General features: G+C 43.4%; 1 protein-coding gene across 7 annotated transcripts in view; it reads left to right on the top strand.

Moving 5' to 3' along the window:
- ZNF536 (zinc finger protein 536) overlaps positions 1 to 20,136 on the top strand; it is a 576,810-nt gene that overhangs the window by 344,070 nt on the left and 212,604 nt on the right. For 2 of the 7 annotated variants that reach the window (XM_068261016.1, XM_068261009.1), the window contains exon 1: positions 11,963 to 12,009. The exons of the other annotated variants lie outside the window; for them this stretch is intronic. In XM_068261016.1, the coding sequence (XP_068117117.1) occupies positions 11,979 to 12,009 (31 nt within the window). In that variant the 5' untranslated portion in view covers positions 11,963 to 11,978. Of the gene's footprint in view, positions 1 to 11,962; positions 12,010 to 20,136 lie in introns of those variants that run through there. 7 annotated transcript variants of the gene reach the window in all.

Genomic DNA, 20,136 nt, shown 5'->3' with positions numbered 1-20,136 from the left:
TGGGGCTGGAGGAAGCCCCAGGAATGTATAATCTTTTTTTTTTTTTTTTACCAGATCTCAGGTTTCCTTTAAACTATATTATTCTAAGCAGTTTCATTGCGTTTGATCAGGTTAGCTTTTTAAAGGAAAGAGAAGCACCTTTTGCTACCAGGAGACTGATAAGTCAGGCCAGGCATGTTTCGCTTTCTCAGAAGTCCTCTTTGCTCCTCATCTTGGATGCAGAAAAGACATTTGAGAGAATCGGCTGGGGATTTCTAGGCAAGGTATCACAAAAGTTTGTTTTTAGGGTCCCATTAGGAATACTATGCTTGCCCTTTATTCCAAGCTATCAGTAAAGCTGGCATAGTATCAATTGCAACATGTCAGATTTGTCCCTTTTGTGTTAATAATAGTAGCATCAAATTATGAAAAAAAAGATTGAATACTCTAGTTGGGGTTATTGAAATAAAAAAGAAACACACACAAGTTAGGACTGTTTGGTGATAAGGGGACTCTAGATCCATACACTCAATGAGGGTCATCAGTCATGATTGAGCTTGGTGTTCCGAGCGACCACGGGCGTTGCTAGGCCCAAAGATCAGTGGCACAGAGATAAAATTTGTGAACTATTGACCTTTTTTATCTCTTTCCTACTTTGAGAATCATTTTACTGCCAGGAAAGTGTTATATGGCTGTAATTCCTTATTAGTGAGAGTTACGTTATAGCCCGACCCGGACAGAAATTGTCACTTGCACACCTCATTTTTAACTCTTTCAAGCAGAGAAAGAAAAAAAGGAACACAGCCTAGTTATTTGTGTGCTGGGCACTGTACATACACATGTCTATCTCATCATGTCACATGTCACCTCGGGTGTCCTTTAAGTCACTTTTCACCACATTACATGAACATCTTCAAAATAAGTTGTTCTTGATTAAATGGAACCCAAGGTGAGAGTGATATGGAGGCTGCCATATGTATTTCCTTTTACACAATACCAGTTACCTGGCAGCCCTGCTGATCCTCTGCCTCTAATACCTTTAGCCATAGCCCCTGAACAAGCATGCCGATCAAGTGCTCTGACTAAAGTCTGACTGAATTAGCCACATGCTTGTTCCAGGGATGAATCATGCACTACAGATGCCAGAAGATCGACAACACTGCCAGGCAACTGGTCTGGTTTAAAGTGGACCTAAACTCAGACCTCCTCTCTGCTCTAAAAGATACACAACATAACCTTCAAACAAAAAAAACATTCTTTGTTACATCTGATACCAATCCTAAAATAAATCTGCATAGTTTCTACTTCCTGATTCATGGAAGCAAACATATTGTTACCAGCCTGTGCTTTCACATGGGCTTATCTACCATCTCTGCCATAGGCAGTCATGTGACACAGTGGAGAGAGATCAAATTACAACTTGAGATTAGACACAAATGAGGGGGAATTAAATAGGCTACACTCTCTGAATACACACACGGTGCATTTCTCTGTTTTCCTTCTGTCCTGTGAAATAGTTCTGGTCCACTTTAAAAGGAAATGAATATGGCTGGCTCGCACCTCAGGTTCAATTTAATTTAATGTTGATATTATCTTTTACTTGCTAAGAGCTTAAAGCGGAATATGACCCTGCATTTCAACTTTGCTCTAAAACATTATTTACAGCATATTATATGCAACCAGCATTTTTTTTTTACTAGACCAGCATTGGAAGGGTTACACACAGAGCTTTAAAGTTCCGTGGAGAGAACTGCTCCCCGCAGCCGAAGTTTAGATAGATACATTTAAATAAACAGAATGTAACAAGTGAGGAATGTTACACATTCTTTGGCTGTCCTCCAGCTCCTGCACAGTCAGAGACAGTGAGTCACATTCCACACTTGTTACATTTTGTTTACTTATCTGTATCTAAACTTCGGCTGCGGGGAGCAGTTTTCTCTACGGAACTTTAAAGCTCTGTGTGTAATCCTTCCAATGCTGGTCTAGTAAAAAAAAAATGCTGGTTGCATATAATATGCTGTAAATAATGTTTTAGTGCAAGGTTGAAATGCTGGATTATATTCCGCTTTAAAAGATATTATAAAGAAAAGGCAAAGAAAAATCGAGATGTATGAAAACTCATGAGATAAGCTAAAATAAAGTTTATTCTTCCATTAGAGGTCGCATCGTGGTTCTAAACCCGTTTACGCTACGCAAAACTAAACATGGTATTATCGCCCTCTGGAGCTGGCTGTAATCAGTATAAAATAATATCAATAGTCAGAGCTTACTATCTATTAGGAATCAGATGGGATTTGCGAGGTCCAAGAGCTTACAATTCGATTTACGGCGAGAGAGATGCCAGAAGGTTGGCAATTTGCTGCACGGTATAAGGTAGTGAAACAGATCTTTTTAATAGCTAAAAAAAAAAATGGACTAAAAACCCAGAAATATATTTTTTTTTCCTCCCATAAGGCAGCTGAATTAGCATTAGCATTAAGAGCACAACTATGGTAGCAGACAGCTGCAGGGGAAGATAAATACAACGTATTTTCCATTGTGCGTGAAGGCAGAACGAGGATTTCGAATACCTCCGCCGCTCCTCTATAGTACCGACCAGGCGCAACACACACACACATACAACAAAAAAAGAGAAACAGCTTCACTGAAGGGTTAATTAACAAAAGCAGCTGTAGTAATAAAACACTATAGGAATCCCTCCTTGGCAAGAGGCATATACATTAATGCTATCTGCTCAGCAGTAAACTTGCAAAACAAAACAATAGCAGGAAGGTATTTGATTCTGTTTACTAAATCCCAAGGCACATAAACATTCAAATGCAAATTCTTCAAAGCAGAAAGCTGCCGATTCAGGGAGTGCTGTGCTTAAAGAACGGCTACAGTTTGGGAATAACCCGCTCGCAACGCCACCGCGTATAAAGCCCGTCTTCCCTGCTTCCAGAACCCGTTTACTGCCACGCCGTGAAATTTCACTTCTAACGAGAATAATTCATGGCAGTGCGTCTGAAGAGCTGACGGATTTGGGTATTTGTGTCTACTGATGTGTGTCTGTAATATATATGTATATGTAAGGGGTGTGGAGGGAGGAAAAGCACTGCCTTTCATACAATTTAGGTCAAGGTCTAATAAAAAAGGATCAAATTATAGTAATAAAAGGATGTTGGGTGGGTCACTTTTGGGGACAGTTTTATACCTTTTGACGCCTGTCCCTCTTCTCATTTTATGGGTGTCAGAGCCCCTTTGCTATTTCCAGCAGTCCCCCTTTTGTGTGTGTAGGATCCCCCTATTCCTTGTGCAGCAGTCCCCTCCTCCATGTGCAGCAGTCCCCTCCTCCATGTGCAGCAGCCCCTCTCCTCCATGTGCAGCAGCCCCCCTCCTCCATGTGCAGCAGTCCCCTCCTCCATGTGCAGCAGTCCCCTCCTCCATGTGTAGCAGTCCCCTCCTCCATGTGCAGCAGCCCCCTCCTCCATGTGCAGCAGCCCCCCTCCTCCATGTGCAGCAGCCCCCTCCATGTGCAGCAGCCCCCCTTCTCCATGTATAGCAGCCCCCTCCTCCATGTGCAGAAGCCCCTCTCCTCCATGTGCAGCAGTCCCCTCCTCCATGTGCAGAAGCCCCTCTCCTCCATGTGCAGCAGTCCCCTCCTCCATGTGCAGCAGCCCCTCTCCTCCATGTGCAGCAGTCCCCTCCTCCATGTGCAGCAGCCCCTCTCCTCCATGTGCAGCAGTCCCTCTCCTCCATGTGCAGCAGTCCCCTCCTCCATGTGCAGCAGGCCTCTCTTCCATGTGCAGCAGTCCCCTCCACCATGTGCTACAACACCCTCCAGCATGTTTAGCACCACCCCTTTTTCATGTGAAGCAGGCCCCTCTTCCATGTGCAGCAGCCCCCCTCTGCTGTGTGTAGGATCCCCCTATTCCAAATGCAACATTCTCCTCCTCCATGTGCAGCAGTCCCCTCCTCCATGTGCAGTAGTCCCCTCCTCCATGTGCACCAGTCTCCTCCTCCATGTGCAGCAGCCGCTCTCCTCCATGTGCAGCAGTCCCCTTCTCCATGTGCAGCAGCCCCCCTCCTCCATGTGCAGCAGCCCCTCTCCTCCATGTGCAGCAGTCCCCTCCTCATTGTGCAGCAGCCCCCTCCTCCATGTGCAGTAGTCCCCTTCTCCATGTGCTGCAACACCCTCCAGCATGTTCAGCAGCCCCCTCCCCCTCCATGTGCAGCAGCCCCCTCCTCATTGTGCAGCAGCCCCCTCCTCCATGTGCAGCAGTCCGCTTCTCCATGTGCTGCAACACCCTCCAGCATGTTTAGCAGCCCCCTCCTCCATGTTCAGCAGCCCCCTCCCCCTCCATGTGCAACAGCCCCCTCCTCATTGTGCAGCAGCCCCCTCTTCCATATGCGGCAGCCCCGACCAGCATATTTAGCAGAACCCCTTCTACGTGAGCCTCATTCCACCTGCAGCAGCCCCTCTTCCATGGCCATCAGACCCCTTCTTCTATATGCAGCAGTATCAGTATGCCCTCTTCCACTCTCCCCCATTCATGCCATTGCAGCAAACCCTCACTTCTGTGTGTAGGGTCCCCCTATCTCAAACACAGCAGCCCATGAGCACCAACACCCTACTCCATGTTCAGCAGCACTCCTCTTTCATTTGCAGTAGGCCCCTCTTTTATGTGCAGTAATCCACTTATGTACATAAGTCCCTATCTCCCATTTGCATCAAACCCCATCTTCCATGCGCAGCAGTCCCTCAAACAAATTGCAGTGAGAATGAAATTATTATTTGAGAAAGCTATTGTTAAGCTGAGAGTAAGGTTGGTGTTATGCTTGGACCCAGGGCTAAAGCTGTGTTTCACATGACCTCAGGACTAGGAGTAGACAAGAGACAAGACAAATAACATTTATATCGCGCTTTTCTCCTGGCGGACTCAAAGTGCCAAAGCTGCAGCCACTAGGATGCGCTCTATAGGCAGTAGCAGTGTTAGGGAGACTTGCCAAAGGTCCTACTGAATAGGTGCTGGCTTACTGAACAGGCAGAGCCGAGATTCGAACCCTGGTCTCCTGTGTCAGAGGCAGAGCCCTTAACCATTACACCTTCCAGCCACTCCAGTGGCAGTACAGCTGCTTGAACCCAAGTCAGGCCTGTATGGCCCAAAATGAACCAATGTCAAAGAAAAGGCCAAATGTAATAGAGAAAAGGATTGATTTTCGTGCAGTACTGATCTCAAGAAGATCAGACATGTTGGAAATTGTCAATCAGTCTGTCTGACGCAAAGAATTGCATCATGTGTATCAGCGTTTATAATTAGAATTGAGAGAGCTCAGCTGCGTAAGAACAAGCATCCAGTTAAAGTAATCTTATTTTTCCCCTCCAAATAAAATTATTATGATCAATTTTGAACCACTTGAATTTGTTCACTTGCTTTTCATTGCAAAAATATTGAAGCCCCGTTGGGACCAAAAAGCCAAGGTGCCCAGGTCTCTGTTGAGCATTTGTTGTGCTGGGCAGTGAAGCAGGTCAAATCGGCATTGTGGGCTGGCTGCGTGCCTGAGTAGGGCACCACTATGGCAGCAATAAAAGTCACTTAAACGAGCTTAAAACCGTTGGGGCAGTGGTGGGCCTATCCCATCCATGCGGACAAAGCAAACAAAGGAAGGACTGTGGCATCAACAGTCAAACAACAATTTTTTTATACTCCACAGTAAAAATAGGCAACGCGTTTCACGGGCTCAATCCCGCTTCATCAGGCCAATCAAAAAGGAGCATACAGCTTATCAGCATCAAAACTACACTGAGCGCCTCTGACTCTGGCAGCAATGCTATAGGCCGTAGCCCGTACACGGGTAATAAAGGGTTGCGGTGATCTCCGGACCCCAAATTCCTTCTCCCTTTTTAATGCCTCTGGGAATTTTGAAGGGCTGTGAAGTCGGAGTTGAGGAGTAGGAGCAATTTTGGGTACCTGGAGTCGGAGTCGGCGGTTTCAATAAACTGAGGAGTTGGATGATTTTTGAACCAAATCCATAGCCTTTGTAAAAATTAGACTAAGGAGTCAGAGTTGAGGCGTTAGAGTCAATTTTGGGTACCTGGAGTAGGAGTCGGTGGTTTCATAAACTGAGGAGTCAGAGTTAGTTGATTTTTGTACCGACCTGGAATTTTAGCGGCAGAAAGGTGAGCCATCATTTGTCTCTCCCTGTGCCCAACTCACCAATGGCGTACTAATACGTACGCCTGGGCAGGGGTGAAGCACTCCAACCATTAGAAAACAGGGGAATGAAAACCCACTGAGTAGATGAAACACTTATCAAACATGTTGTCTCTTTTTTGATTCAAAGATGAGAGAAACATCTCAACTAGATGAAGCGGCGATTCCTCCCATTTTATCCCAATAACGGGCTTTGGCACGCCATAACGACTTCAAGGAAGACGGCAAAAAGAAATTCAAAAAGAAATCGGAATGCTCTCATTTCCCGTCTTTCATTCCATGACATGTGTTTTGTTTGGCACTGGGAGGTTTTTTTTTTGTTGTTTTTTTTTTCTTCTTCTCGTACTTAAAGGAATTTTTTTCCAGCGAGTTAGGGAGCGTCATTAAATAAAGACTGTGAAATGTGCAATATGGCTTATTTATTTAAATGTTAATTGGTCCGACGAACACTTCTAATTAGCTCTATATTTGCTTAGCAAAAAGTTTTACAAATTCCAATTGTGAAAAGCGTCTATTTGGCGGTGGCGTTTGCAGCCTCAGCTATGATTTTTTTTTTTTTTTTACTCCTCTTTCTATACTTCTCAGCCCTTGAAGGCACAATTTAATTTTTCATGTGTGCGTACCAGCAGCGGTAAACACTTGCGAGTGTAAAGAAGATTCCTTAATTAGCTGCACAACAATTAAAGGATTCACAAACTAAATTGAACCTTGTCTCTATGCTTACTAGCTGAATTCTACCACCTGTCACAACAGCGTTTTATTCAATCTGTTATGCGGAATCATTATAGCGCTATAACTGAAGGGAAAAGACGTGGAGAAAACAGCAATTATTCCGAACGTCGCTCTTCAATGGGTTATTTTGGGCTCCGTTGATGTCAGGTTCATCGACGTTAACCTCATGCTAATATGTACATACAAGAACGTGATACTTATAGAGAGCTCTTTAAGTCCTGAGAACAATATTTAGCCTCAGCCGTGTATCAACAAGACAGAGCTCTTAACTTCGCCACCTTCCCACTGAGAAAGACGTTATCCCTTGTCTCCTCTCGGTTCGCATGAATGTATTTTTGTTTGGCGTGGGCGAGCGGAAGTCAGGGCTCTGCCTTATGTTGACCATAAATGGCCCAACGGCTTCAGCAACATCCCCCTAGTTGAGTAGGATTTGCGTATCTTTGTTTTATGGAGGAATATGGAAGACGAAAGTCAAGGTGTTTTCCATGAGAAGTATGTGGAAGAGCTGTAGGAGGTTGATGGGATCATATGGAGCAACAAGATGTAACTCTGGAAGTCCTGACAATCCCAAGAATGGTAACATACTGCCGGCCAGCATGGATGGTAAGTGAATTGAAGGCACGTAGGTAAACAAAGACGCCAATTAGGATAAAATACACTAAAATCCAGTAAAAAAAATAAAGAGGTTCCGGTGGACTTATGATATAGGAATCACATTTCTAAAATAACAACATAAAAACTGTGACTGCAACACATTTCACAAAAATGTCCCGCTTCTTCAGGCAAAAGCTGTAGGAGCCTCTGTGGTACAGCAACATGTCAGCTCGGCACCTCTGGAGCCTTCACCTGGAGTGCCACACAGACTCCCACAAATTTTGCCGACGAAGCAGGAAATTCCTGTGAAACGCGTTGCAGTCAGAGTTTTTATGTCATAAATAACAGTTATTTCATAAATGTGCCTACCTGCAAGGTAAGTCCACCTCCACCTCTTTTTTAACCTGATTTTAGTGTATTTTATCCTAAATGGTGCCTCTGTTTAACTACTTACCTTAAATTTGTATTGTCCACCCTTGGTGGAGGGGTCCTATTTCTTTTCCCTTAATCTACAGAGAGCAACTTTTTAACCCGAGTGGGGTTGGGTTTATTCCTGCACCTGCCTTCACAGTGGTTGACTTTGAGGTAACCCAGGTGTACGAGTATTACTCTTCTTCTAACTTTACAACCACACAGTAACATGAGCTTACTACGCTATATTGGGCTCTTGGTTTCTCTACCCATCTTCCAAGCATGGTGGCTAAATGGTTAGTTCACTGTAATGAATAAGATTCTTACCAAGAACATGTGGCTTGTTTGGTGGCACCACAACGACCCCTGCTCTGGATGTGTGACTCCTGCATTAGAAGGAGGGCGGTAAGAAGCTTGGTGCTGCTCTTGAAGCAGGTATACCTCTGTGTTGAAAAGTTGACTGACATTTCTTCTTAGGCCTGTTTCACACTGGCACGGGTGGAAAACGTATCCATGTAAAAACTAATCCATGCAATGGATCAGATTTTAAAGGCATCAGTCTTCCATCCATGATCCTACGTTCTGTTAGCGCACAGTCAAAGCCACACAACCGTTGATCCGTAAAAATCGCTGCAGACCCAAACCTGCGGTCCGTTCAAACGAAGCAATGTGAATGGATCCTATTGACATAGGATCTGTTCACCTCTGTTAGGGTCAATTCTGTTACGGTCCACTCAACGGACCGTTTTTAGTCCAATACCAACCGGGCCTTTGAGTGATGTAAAGACCTAAAATTGTGAGCCCCTGTAAGTGAATTTTCTATGTTATCTCTAAAGAGAGGTTTGAGAAGTTAATTTCTATAAATGTAGAAGATTACAGTCAAGGTGGACCCAGTCTGGGGGTAGGGATGAGCAATGAGATGCAGATATTTCCGAGTAGTTCATGCAGATTTTTGAAACTTTTTAGGGCCCTTTTACACTTAATCAGTTGCTCTCAGTTATAACTGACTTTTCAAAGTAATGCCCATGTTTTCCTATGGCACCTTTCACACTTAACGCGTTTAACTGAAATCTTTTTCCCAATGCACTGCTATGGAAAAAACGCACACTAACGCATACCAACTGATTAAGTGTAAAAGGGCCCTAATGCAAATCTATGCAGCTTGAAAATGGACCAATCAATTCAAACCTGGGTATTATTATTATTATTATTATTATTATTATTTATTGTATTTATATAGCGCCAACATATTACGCAGCGCTGCACAATAGATAAAAGGGGTAACATACAAGGTAGAACATACAGGAAACTCACAACAAAACAAGATCATGCACATGATTTGATAATACAGTGTCATAGGTCAAAATAGAGACTGTTCTAGTCCACAAAAGGGGTGATTGTCAGTAAGATTGCATAATCAAGCTGGAAACACTAAGGGAGAGGGCCCTGCCGGAGGCTTACAATCTAAAGGGTGGGGGTGGAGACAATAGGTGCATCTGTTGAGAGGGTGTCTAACAGAACATATTATGGTGCTGGTGTAGGGGGGTATGTGAGCATGAAAGGGTGAGTCTTGAGAGCTTGTGTGAAGGTATTAAAGGTGGGGGCAAGTCTGGTGGCTGGAGGGAGTGAGTTCCAGAGAGTAGGGGCAGCCCTGGTGAGGTCCTGCAATCATGCATGTTTGTTTTTATTTGATGGAGTGGCTTGTGGGCTGTGCAGTTCAGATTCAAAGGCAGAGATGATCTAGTTACAGCAGGATAGGACTTGATTGGTTCACGTTCATCATGTATATATTTGCCTACAAATTTACATACATCAGCATGAACTCAGAAATATTTGCATTTCATTGATCTCCCTCTCTGGGAGTAATGATACAAGAAACTCATGGGGCGGTGTGTCATTGGCGGAAGTGGGGCACAGCAAGAAGTTCGGTGCCTTACTCCCCAGCCAGAAGTGGCCTATAAAAGAGGAGTTAGTCCAAACATTTTAGATTATGTTTCTAACTTTTTTGCCTAAAGAGCTCCCTCCAAGCCTGACTTCTGCTTAGATCAATTCACTAATTGCCAAATAACATCTGAAATAGATCCTTAAAGGGACTCCGAGCACCTCTCATGGGCATGCCTTTAAGCCAGATGACTCCCAAGAAAGTCATGCTGTGACCCCTCTGGAGGAGCCTCTTGCAATGGCCATGCGTGTCACTTCCTCTTCCTGCTTCATTCAGTGATGCACTTCTCTAACAGAGCAGACAGGGTTGACCCGGAAGTTATAACATAGCCAAGATGGCAGCCGTGATTATTAAATTGAAATCGAATGAAAATGATTTGGTGTAGAATGGGGATTCAGGCATCAAATGAAAGAGGAGAGCACAAGCTACAGAAAGGTATGCATCTTTATGTACTTTGCAGTACTGGTCGGAGTCTTAAAGGCATACCCATGAGAGGTGCTCGGAGTCCCTTTAAAGTGTAAGGCCAGGAAAGTAACAAAGATGCATCCCCTCAGACCCCTAATCTTTTGCTACACATTTCACTTATCATAAATAGCCACATGCCTGTACTGATAGGATATCAAACATGACTTTACCTGTATGTGTAAGCTCAGTTACCCTTTAAAGTGGATTTGCAAGTCATTTTCTTTACTGAGCACTCATAAATACACACTGATGTGCCCGACACAGTTGGAGGTGGATGTTTATACTATGAGTACTTCCCTGGGTGAATAGGTCATCAATCCAGGCATTCAATCATGGAAGTAGCTGTGTATCCAGAGTAGCGATGGTGATGTCTAGGAGAACTCATAAAGAAGCATGTGATCAGTTTGGTCAGGTTATAGATATGTAAGTCTCTAATTTGCTAGTCATAATCATGTGCTAAAGCAGGATGTGATCACAGCAAATCAGAGCTTTGAAAATCTATCAGCTGACCAAACAAATCACATGCTTCTCCATTAGTTCTCCTAGACATGACCATCACTAATCCAGAGGCTCTGTCACCAGCACCCTCCTTCCTAAACCTGATGTTGCAGCCCGCCCACTCCACTGATGTGCTCTCTGATTGGTGCAGAAGGTGGGGAGGAAGTGCTGCCACAACCTAGCATGATATTGTTGTGCATATATATTACCATGAGGACAAGAACGGGACCGAGGGGGTCATTGAGCCGCCCCGCCCCTCACAAGTAAGAGGCCCAGAGACAGCCTTACTGTCTCCGTAAGTTACATTTTGCCCACTTTCAACAATCTCCTTTTTTTCCCAACAAACCCTTGTATTATTTTTCACAAAGTAGTTGTTTGCAGGAGAAAACAATATATATTTATTTATTTTTTGCAAGGAAAAAATCTTTTAACAAAATCGTTAACCAGCTTAAGCTTTTTTTCCTTCATGTGGGCTCAAATTGGAGGTATTGACATATTTTGAATTACATTCTGCTTGACCTTCATGCATTCATCTCTTTCGCCGTACCTCTTTAGCCGGGTCTCTAAATATAGTCGATGTTTTCAGCGCGCACAATGCAGCATTGTGGAGCTATGCAATGATTTGGCACTGCTCTTGGCCAGCTGTACATCTGCCCCTTCATTTGCTGGAGATCTCAGAAGTCTTGGCCAATGTAACACCAAGTTAGCAGGGGGGAGACTTCGTCCTCTCGCTTTTTGTGTGTGTGTGTTGTTATTTCCCAGGCTCCGATTCTCTTTGTTTTAGTATATGCATTAATGGAAAGGCTCAAGTGCTGTTAGCTTTTTGTAAACTCGGCTTTCTGGGGGTCCCTTATCGAGTTTGTTTGGTTTCCAGACTTGTGTCATCATTGTAAACCGTGTGTATATAGAGGGCTTAGCTCTGCGCTCTTTAAATTGCATTGGCTGCGTTGTCGGTGTGGTCCGAGGCCAATGTTCATGGAGTATAATTATTTCCCATATACGGACATATGGTGTCTACGACGGGTGCCCATTCGGCTTTAGAATCACCACCGGCTAAGGCAGGCCGATCTTCGTGAGCCTGAATAGTGTACCCATGTGACCGAGGAATTGTACTGTTGAAGCTGGACAAAGTGGCAGTTAAATGACATTGGCTGTTAGGTGGGATGTATCAGACTTTAGCAGGGCTACTGAAAGGTTAGTGAATTAGAGTTATGCTATTACTATTATCCTCAACAAGGGCTTATTTTTCATGTGTCCAGGACAGACTGCAGTTATTGAAAAGTCCCTCTGCTGATGGAGACTTTGCTAGAGTCAAACCAACACCTGTTGATTTGTTAACCTCTCAGCAATTCTCACTAAGCTCTGACACAAAGAGGAACTCTATACATATACCTTATATACTCATGTATAAGCCTAATTTTTCAGCACACAAAAAAAATGTGATGAAAAGTTGCCCCCTCGGCTTATATTTGAGTCAGTGGTGCAGAACAGAAGGTGGAGCAGGTTTTGTTACTGGCATTGGAGCATAAGGATTGTGCACTAGTATTCCTGCTCTTGCCACTTGGCTCCCTGCTGTGTCCGTACCCCGCATCCCCTGCAACATGGTGTGCAGAGTGCGCTGCTCAAGACTACCTGTGTCCCCTGGCTTGTGGAGTGGAGCGTGCCAGCAACATGTAAGTGGTGCAATGATCAGGAATCCTTCCTGTGTGGCAATTGCTGTGTCTCATATCTATGACGCCATCTAGTGGCGTCTTGAGACACAACTGTATCATCCTTGAGGCACATCTGGCTATGGGGAGGGGGCTGACTTGCACTGAGGGCATATCTGGCTTCTAGGGAGGGGATTATACACGAGTCAATCGCTTTTTACTGCTTTCTCAGGGAAAAGTGGGTACCTCGGCTTATATGCGGGTCGGGTTATGTGCGAGAATATACGGTACTGTAAAATCGGATGAATGTGTGTGTGTGTATGTGGCACTATCACTCAAAATGTCTTGACTGATTTGGTATACAGATCCCTTATTACCTGGGATAATATGTGCTGGGGGTCTTGCATCCCCCCTGTACATCTGGGCGGAACCAGAAACAGCCAATCAGATTTCCCCCATTCACGTCAACTGGAAAATGTAAAAGGCTGCCATTCACACAGTAATAAAGCCAGAGTCCCCAAACTTGGAACAGTTTGTCATTTGGTGACCGAGGTAAAAAAAATTCAGGTTACAGGAAGTGTGATCATAAAACAGCCAATCAAATTGCAGTCATTCATTTTACATGGAATAATGCAAACTTCATCCATTCTTACACTGTCAATCGCAGGGCTCTCAAATTTGGCACACATGGTCACCGGGTGACTGGGATTACTATTCAGGAAAGTGGGTGGAGCCTACAACATCCAATCAAAACTTACCTATTGAAATTCAAGGGGAATATTCCAATTGCTGCCATTCTTACATGGTTAAGTGCAGAGGCCCTAAAACCTGGTACAGTCTGTCAGTCGGTGACTGGTGTTCAAATTCAGGAAAGGGTGTGGGGCCACAATTAGCCAATCAAGATGCGTTTGCTTAATTTAATGGGAATATTTAAAATGCTTTCATTCTTACATTATTGATGCCAAGGACCCCAAAGCTCACAGAATTGGTCATTGAGTGACTGTGTGTCAAGGTTACAAAAAGGGGCAAGACTTCAGCTAGCAAATTATACAGGATGCCAATTTATACCTTAATTATCCAGGTTTGAGCATCAGAAACGCTTCTTATGTCTATATGTTGCTGGTATGTAACTCCGCCCTCCCAGTGATGTTTTGCCTTGGCTATGATGTCATGCAGCCTTCTGCCCCAGAGCACTCTGGGGGATCTGGTGATGTTCCTGCTCACTTTAAAACATTCACCTCGCCAGCAGTAAAGATGCCAGCATCTCTGATAACTTAATAAGGGCATCCGAGGTGAAAAAAAATTATGAGATAAACAATTGTACCTATCCTCCTTCTCCTAAAATGACTTTTTTTTTTTAGCTATTCCACAGTTATATGTTATATTTACTTCTATTTTTTACGTTTTTACTGTTTCATGGCCTCTTCTCAATGACACATTTATTAAAGTATGCCTTAGCTAAAATCTATGAACTATAGACCCTTTTTATCTCTTTTCTACTATCAGAAGCCATTTTCTGCCAGGAATGTGTCTTATGGCTGTAGTTCCTTATCAGTGAGGGTCACACTTCAGTCTAACCCGTTACGGACCCGCCAGAATCTGTCACTTGCATACCTGATTTTTTACTCTTTCAGGCTGAGAAAGTAAAAAAAGGAACATAGCCTAGTGTGTTAGGCACTGTACATACACGTGTCTATCTCATCATGTCACATATCACCTCGGGTATCCTATAAGAACTTAAAGAATATAAATCAGGATGAGGAAAGATTTTACAGTGGGCAAATGTTAACTAAACAATTTTATGAATGTTGTAAAAATGTGTTTAGGTGTTCCAAAGTGAGCAGAATCAACACCTGTTCTCCCAGAGTGCTCTAGGGGAGAAGGATGCATAACTCAATAGCCTAAGGTAAATATCAGTGGGAGGGTGCAGTTACATACATACATACAGCAATATATAGATATAGGAAGTGTTTCTGACGCTGAAACCAGGATAATTAATGTAAAATTGGGCATCTTGTATAATGTATTACACTCCACTCTTGTCCTAGTGATGCCTCTTTAGTTGAATGCCCATTACTGTTGCCCCAGTTACCTGCTTACCCCGTCTTATAGTGCCACTAAGACAAGGTCTTGCTTGGTTGAGAGCTCAAGGGGCAGGTCTGGATTTACCATAAGGCAGTGTAGGCACATGCCTACAGGCGCCTGATGATGGCAAGGCGGCTCACTCCCCTCCTCGAGTACCTCCCTACCTTCTACCCTATATAGATTTTTGATGGGAGTGTAAATGAGAGGTTACTCACCCAGCTCTCGGCATTCCACTGACAAAATCCCCTTTCAGTCAACGGCACCTTTAGCTACTTAATACTGAGGTTCCTTTAGCTCATACATGTCAAACTCCGGCCCACAGTCCAAATCTGGCCCTCAGAGCCATTAAATTCGGCCATGAAGTGGTTTCTCCATTTTGCATTATGTTTGGCCCACTCTAGACCACCAGGGAAGCTATATTGGAGTTGAAGCCCTAGACCACCAGGAAAGCCATATGGGGGAGGGGGAGGAGCACTAAACACTAGGGAACTGTATATGGGGAGGGTGTTGGCCTCTAGACACCAGGGAACTGTATATTAGAGGGAGGACTACTAGACACCTGGGAACTTTATAAGGGAGGAAGGTGGCCAGTAGACATTGAGGTTGGCCCGTGACTAGGTCCCAGTGTACAATTTTAGCCCACTTTGTATTGAGTTTGACACCTCTGGACTAGCTACCTAATACTTGGGGGCACCTCTAACTACTTAATATTGAGGGTACTTCTGGCTACCTAATACTTAGGGGCACCTGTAGCTCCCTATGACAGGCAAGGGACATAAGGGGGAAGTCACAGTTTGGTCACATTTGTGGTGCAGTTTGGTGGAGGTTTGTAGGATCATGGAGAGCGCAGTCTAGGATAATAGGACATCTGTGCCTATAGGCTCCTGTGAGGTAAATCCGGGCCTGCTCAAGGGGCAAAAACATTTTATTCCTGAAAGTTTGATTACCCATTTTGTCGTTGTAATGTGCCAGATCTCATCATTCCCTAATTCATGGCTGTAGCAGATTTAATAGCATTGCTTCATTGCCAACGCTGGTAGACCCAGTATAATTAGCAGACAAACAATTCATTGTTTGTGCTATAAGTCACTACACCAACTATAACTGCCACTATAGATGTGTATTCCTAATGCAGTGAAGAAAGCATTCAGAAATTAACTTAAACGCACGTCCGCGGTCGCAGCACGCTTTATCAGGAACACCTGCTTATTCATGCAAATATCTAATCAGCCAATCACGTGGAAGCAATACGTACAATTATAAAGCTACCCATTTCAGTTAGTGTTCTCATCAAATGCTAGAATGGGTAAAATGGGATCTCAATGATTCTAAATTTGGTGTGATTCTTGGTGTGAGACCGGCTGGTTTGATGATTTCTATAGCTGCTGATCACCTGAGATTCTCATGCTCAAGAGTTTCTAGAACTCACCAAGAAGAATGTTAAAGAAAAAAAAAGTAAAAAGATCCTATGGATGGTAGTTCTGCAGGCATACACACCTTTTTTTATTTTTTTTTAGAAAAGTGAAAAATGTCCTGTTAGGAGTGTTAGAATGCACACCTTTGAAATTCTGGCTGTGTTGACAACAAAAGTCAACTGCTTTAAGCTAATGTCCAGGCAAACAGAGGCGACAAAAGTCAATAAACTGTTGCTAGAGTTCAATCAAATATTTATTTACATACTCCAGAAAGTGCAACGCGTTTTGCAGGCATATCCCGCTTCCTCAGGCTATGAACGGAGAATAAAACTCATGCAGGTCTAGTACAAAGCAAAGTGCCTCTGTCTAGAGAGGGGTGTTGCCTCCTGTTTTTTTCCAATCTACAGAGAGCGACTTCTTAATCCTGAGTGGGGACAGGTGTAATCTCCCCACCTGCATCTACAGTGGTTGCCTAGAGGGTAACCCTGGTTTGTGAGTATTAATATTATATACTTACTTTGTCACACCCATATTACCAGTGCATGCTGCACTATATTGGGCTCTCGTTGTCTCTTTCTGTATTCCACCTGCTTTAAAGGGACTCCGAGCAGTGCAGAAACTATGGAAAGATGCATATCATTTTAAAGCTCTCTTTCTCCTCTTTCCAATGATATATAAACCGCTGCCCTACACCTTTTAGTTTTCGCTATTTTCGCGATTGAAATTGCCGCGGCCGCGATTTCAATCGCGAAAATAAAGAAAACTAAAAGGCGCAGGGCAACGATTTAGGTGTCGCCAGAAAAAGGAGAAAGAGAGCTTTAAAATGATATCCATCTTTCCATAGTTACATTATATTACACAGGGCGACTTTTTCTGCTGAATGGAGCTGCTGACACTGGGGAAAGTGTCGTCCTGTGTAATACAAGTAACTATGGAAAGATGGAAATCATTTTAAAGCTCTCTTTCCCCTCTTTCTGGCGACACCTAAATCGTCGCTCTACGCCTTTTCGTTTTCTTTATTTTCGCGATTGAAATTGCGGCCGCGGCAATTTCAATTGCGAAAATAGCGAAAACTAAAAGGCGTAGGGCGGCGGTTTATATATCATTGGAAAGAGGAGAAAGAGAGCTTTAAAATGATATGCATCTTTCCATAGTTTCTGCACTGCTCGGAGTCCCTTTAAGCTAATTTCACGTGGTAGATTCTTGCTCTCTTGTAACAATTGTTTATAATCTACCTTGTGTACGCTCCCCACGAAGTAAACTCTTTCTTCTAGTTGCCCACCTACATTGGAAGACCCCATAGCCATATACTGTTGTAGCTGCCATGGGTGCTCATATCAGGACTCTTTCATGCCATAGGAATCACCATAGCAGCCATATGGGTCCCATGCCCAAGGGTGGTGGGGCAGTCTTGTTTTTTTTTGTTTTTTTTTTAGTTTAATTTTTTTTCTTTACTGTCTGCTCCGCCTTGCTGTTGCTCTGGCTTACCCCCCAGAAAAGGGTGGCCACTAGACAACCAAGGAAAGCTGTATGAGAGGGAACCACTAGACCAGGCATGGGCAAACTTGGCCCTCCAGCTGTTAAGGAACTTCAAGTCCCACAATGCATTTGCCTTTGTGAGTCATGACTGTGGCTGTAAGACTCCTGCAATGCATTGTGGGACTTGTAGTTCCTTAACAGCTGGAGGGCCAAGGCTCTTAGGGATATTGATATAAGAGGGGGGAGGGGGGGATCATTAGACCACCAGTGAAAGCTGTATGGAGGGGGGACCACTTGACTATGGGCAGTTTGAATGGGGAACCCCAGCAAATATTTTGCTATGGGGCCCAGTGAGTTTTGGTTACGATACTGCCCCCCCTCCTTCCATTATAGAACAGGCTAGAAACCCAGCAAGTGTGCCTGTACGATAGTTGTTAAGTTGTTACCCAATGAACAGTTACAGCAATCATTTTTACGTGTGTGGCTTTAAAGAGAAACCATAACCAAGAATTGAACTTCATCCCAATCAGTAGCTGATAACCCCTTTCCCAGAAATCTTTACTTTTTCTCAAACGAATCACCAGGGGGCTCTGTATGTCTGATATTGTGGTGAAACCCCTCACACAGTGTGATGTCAGGACCATGGTTTTGACATCACACTGTGGGAGCCTTGTTGCATTGTGGGAAATAACCGCTGTTTCCAACTGCCAAAAATGCAAGCAGCATCTCCTTCCACAGACATCACCTGCCACCAGCAGTAAAGATGTCACCATGTGATAAATGTCAGAATGTAAATCATGGAGAGGAAAGACTTTACAATGGGCAAACACTGACTAAATCATTTATACTTCATGATTGTAAAAATTAAGCACTTTTTTTCATTACGCTATTTTCACTGGAGTTCCTCTTTAAGGTGCCCAATGCTGCAGAATTATTGATCATTTTGTGGGATTATATCGTTAATGGTCACCTTTAGGCTTGGCAGAGGTCTCTGGAGGGCGCTGTCAATCGGTAAACCAGGAGAAAGCTTCTCTCTCGACACATAAAACCAAAATGAACAATGAAATTATTACTTCCTGTAAAATACATACACCCCACTCCATATTGATTGGATTATGTTGGGCCTTAAGGTAGCCACACACCACACAATTTTTGAAATATCTGTTCAATTCAAGAATAGCAAAAACATTTTCCGACTGATTGTAACAATTCAAAAATCTGACCAAGGTACCACACACCTATGTTCAATTTTTCCCCAATCATGAATGTAATAATTGAAAGCTCAGACAAAAAATGATTGGAACTGTACATCAAGTAATTGACAATCCACCACACACCATACAATTCTTGATAAAGTTGGTCTGAAATTTACAACATGTCCAATCTTCAAAAATCGGGAGGAAAAAAAACAGGAAATTCATCGGATTTATTAATTGAACACAAAGAAAAGCTCTCGATTTTTCGGGACAACCGTTCGAAATGATCAAATTGGTGAAAAATTGGATCTTTTAATTGTATGGTGTGTGGCCACCTTTAGGCCTTGTTTAATCTGAGGGACTTTTTTGACACCCTTTTGTATTATTTTTCCCTACATTTTGACAAGCAAAACCGTTCCACCATACAGTGTCCCACTCGTGCCCGATTTCCTGCCTTCCGGAAAACCATAAAATACTAAAATAGCACAGTTGAGTGAAGTTTAGAGCAAGGTGGATGGACTCGCAGGTAAATGAATTTTTTTTTTTTAAATTCCCTTTGATTTCAATAGTATTTTTAAACGGCCGTCAAGGTTTGCGCGCCTCTGAGTGCCTCGACTGTATATTATCCGCAGTCACGGCGGAATATTTGGTGGTAGGCAGTTATTTCACAACACTACAAATTAATTCCAATTATTATAATTACATTTTCTTCCCTACTAAATATGTCTTTGTAATTACCAGATATCACAAAATGAAAGCTGAAATTATTTTAGAGCGCATATTAGGACCTAGCGGAGGGATATCGCGTAGAATTATTGTTTACTCGGTATTACGCGGCTTCTCTAGAACCCTTTTCAGCAGGTGCTCCAGAGATACAAGTCACTATCGTCAGCGCGGTTCCGGCGACGGCACGCTTCGCAAGTTTATCTGAGGTTGCCAACGCGGCCGGAATACAAACAATTACAAAACCTCTGTAGCTTTTCTGTAGCGCGGCGTCACATTTTGGTTTCCTGGGCAGCTTGAGACGTAGAGATTTGGTCAGAATTGGTGACGCCCTTTGGAAAATATCGAAACACGTGCCCTAAATGTTAAAGAGGAACTCCAGTGAAAATAATGTAATTAAAAAAGTGCTCCATTTTTACAATAATTATGTATAAATGATTTAGTCAGTGTTTGCCCATTGTAAAATTCTTTTAAATCCCTGATTTACATTCTGACATTTATTACATGGTGACATTTTTACTGTGGGCAGGTGATGTAGCTGCTGTATGCTTTTTTTGGCAGTTGGAAACAGCAGTAAACGGCTATTTCCCACAATGCAACAAGGTTCACAGACAGGAAACTGCCAGGAGTACCACGGTCCTCAGAGTTTCTTGTGGGAGGGGTTTCACCACAATATCAGTCATACAGCGCCCCCTGATGGTCTGTTTGTGAAAAGGAATAGATTTCTCATGTAAAAGGGGGTATCAGCTACTGATTGGGATAAAGTTCAATTCT

This window comes from Hyperolius riggenbachi, chromosome 11, assembly GCF_040937935.1.
Source record: "Hyperolius riggenbachi isolate aHypRig1 chromosome 11, aHypRig1.pri, whole genome shotgun sequence".
In the NCBI taxonomy this organism is placed as follows: domain Eukaryota; kingdom Metazoa; phylum Chordata; class Amphibia; order Anura; family Hyperoliidae; genus Hyperolius; species Hyperolius riggenbachi.
Note: the sequence above shows the minus strand (reverse complement) of the source record. Positions and strands in the feature narration are given on the sequence as shown.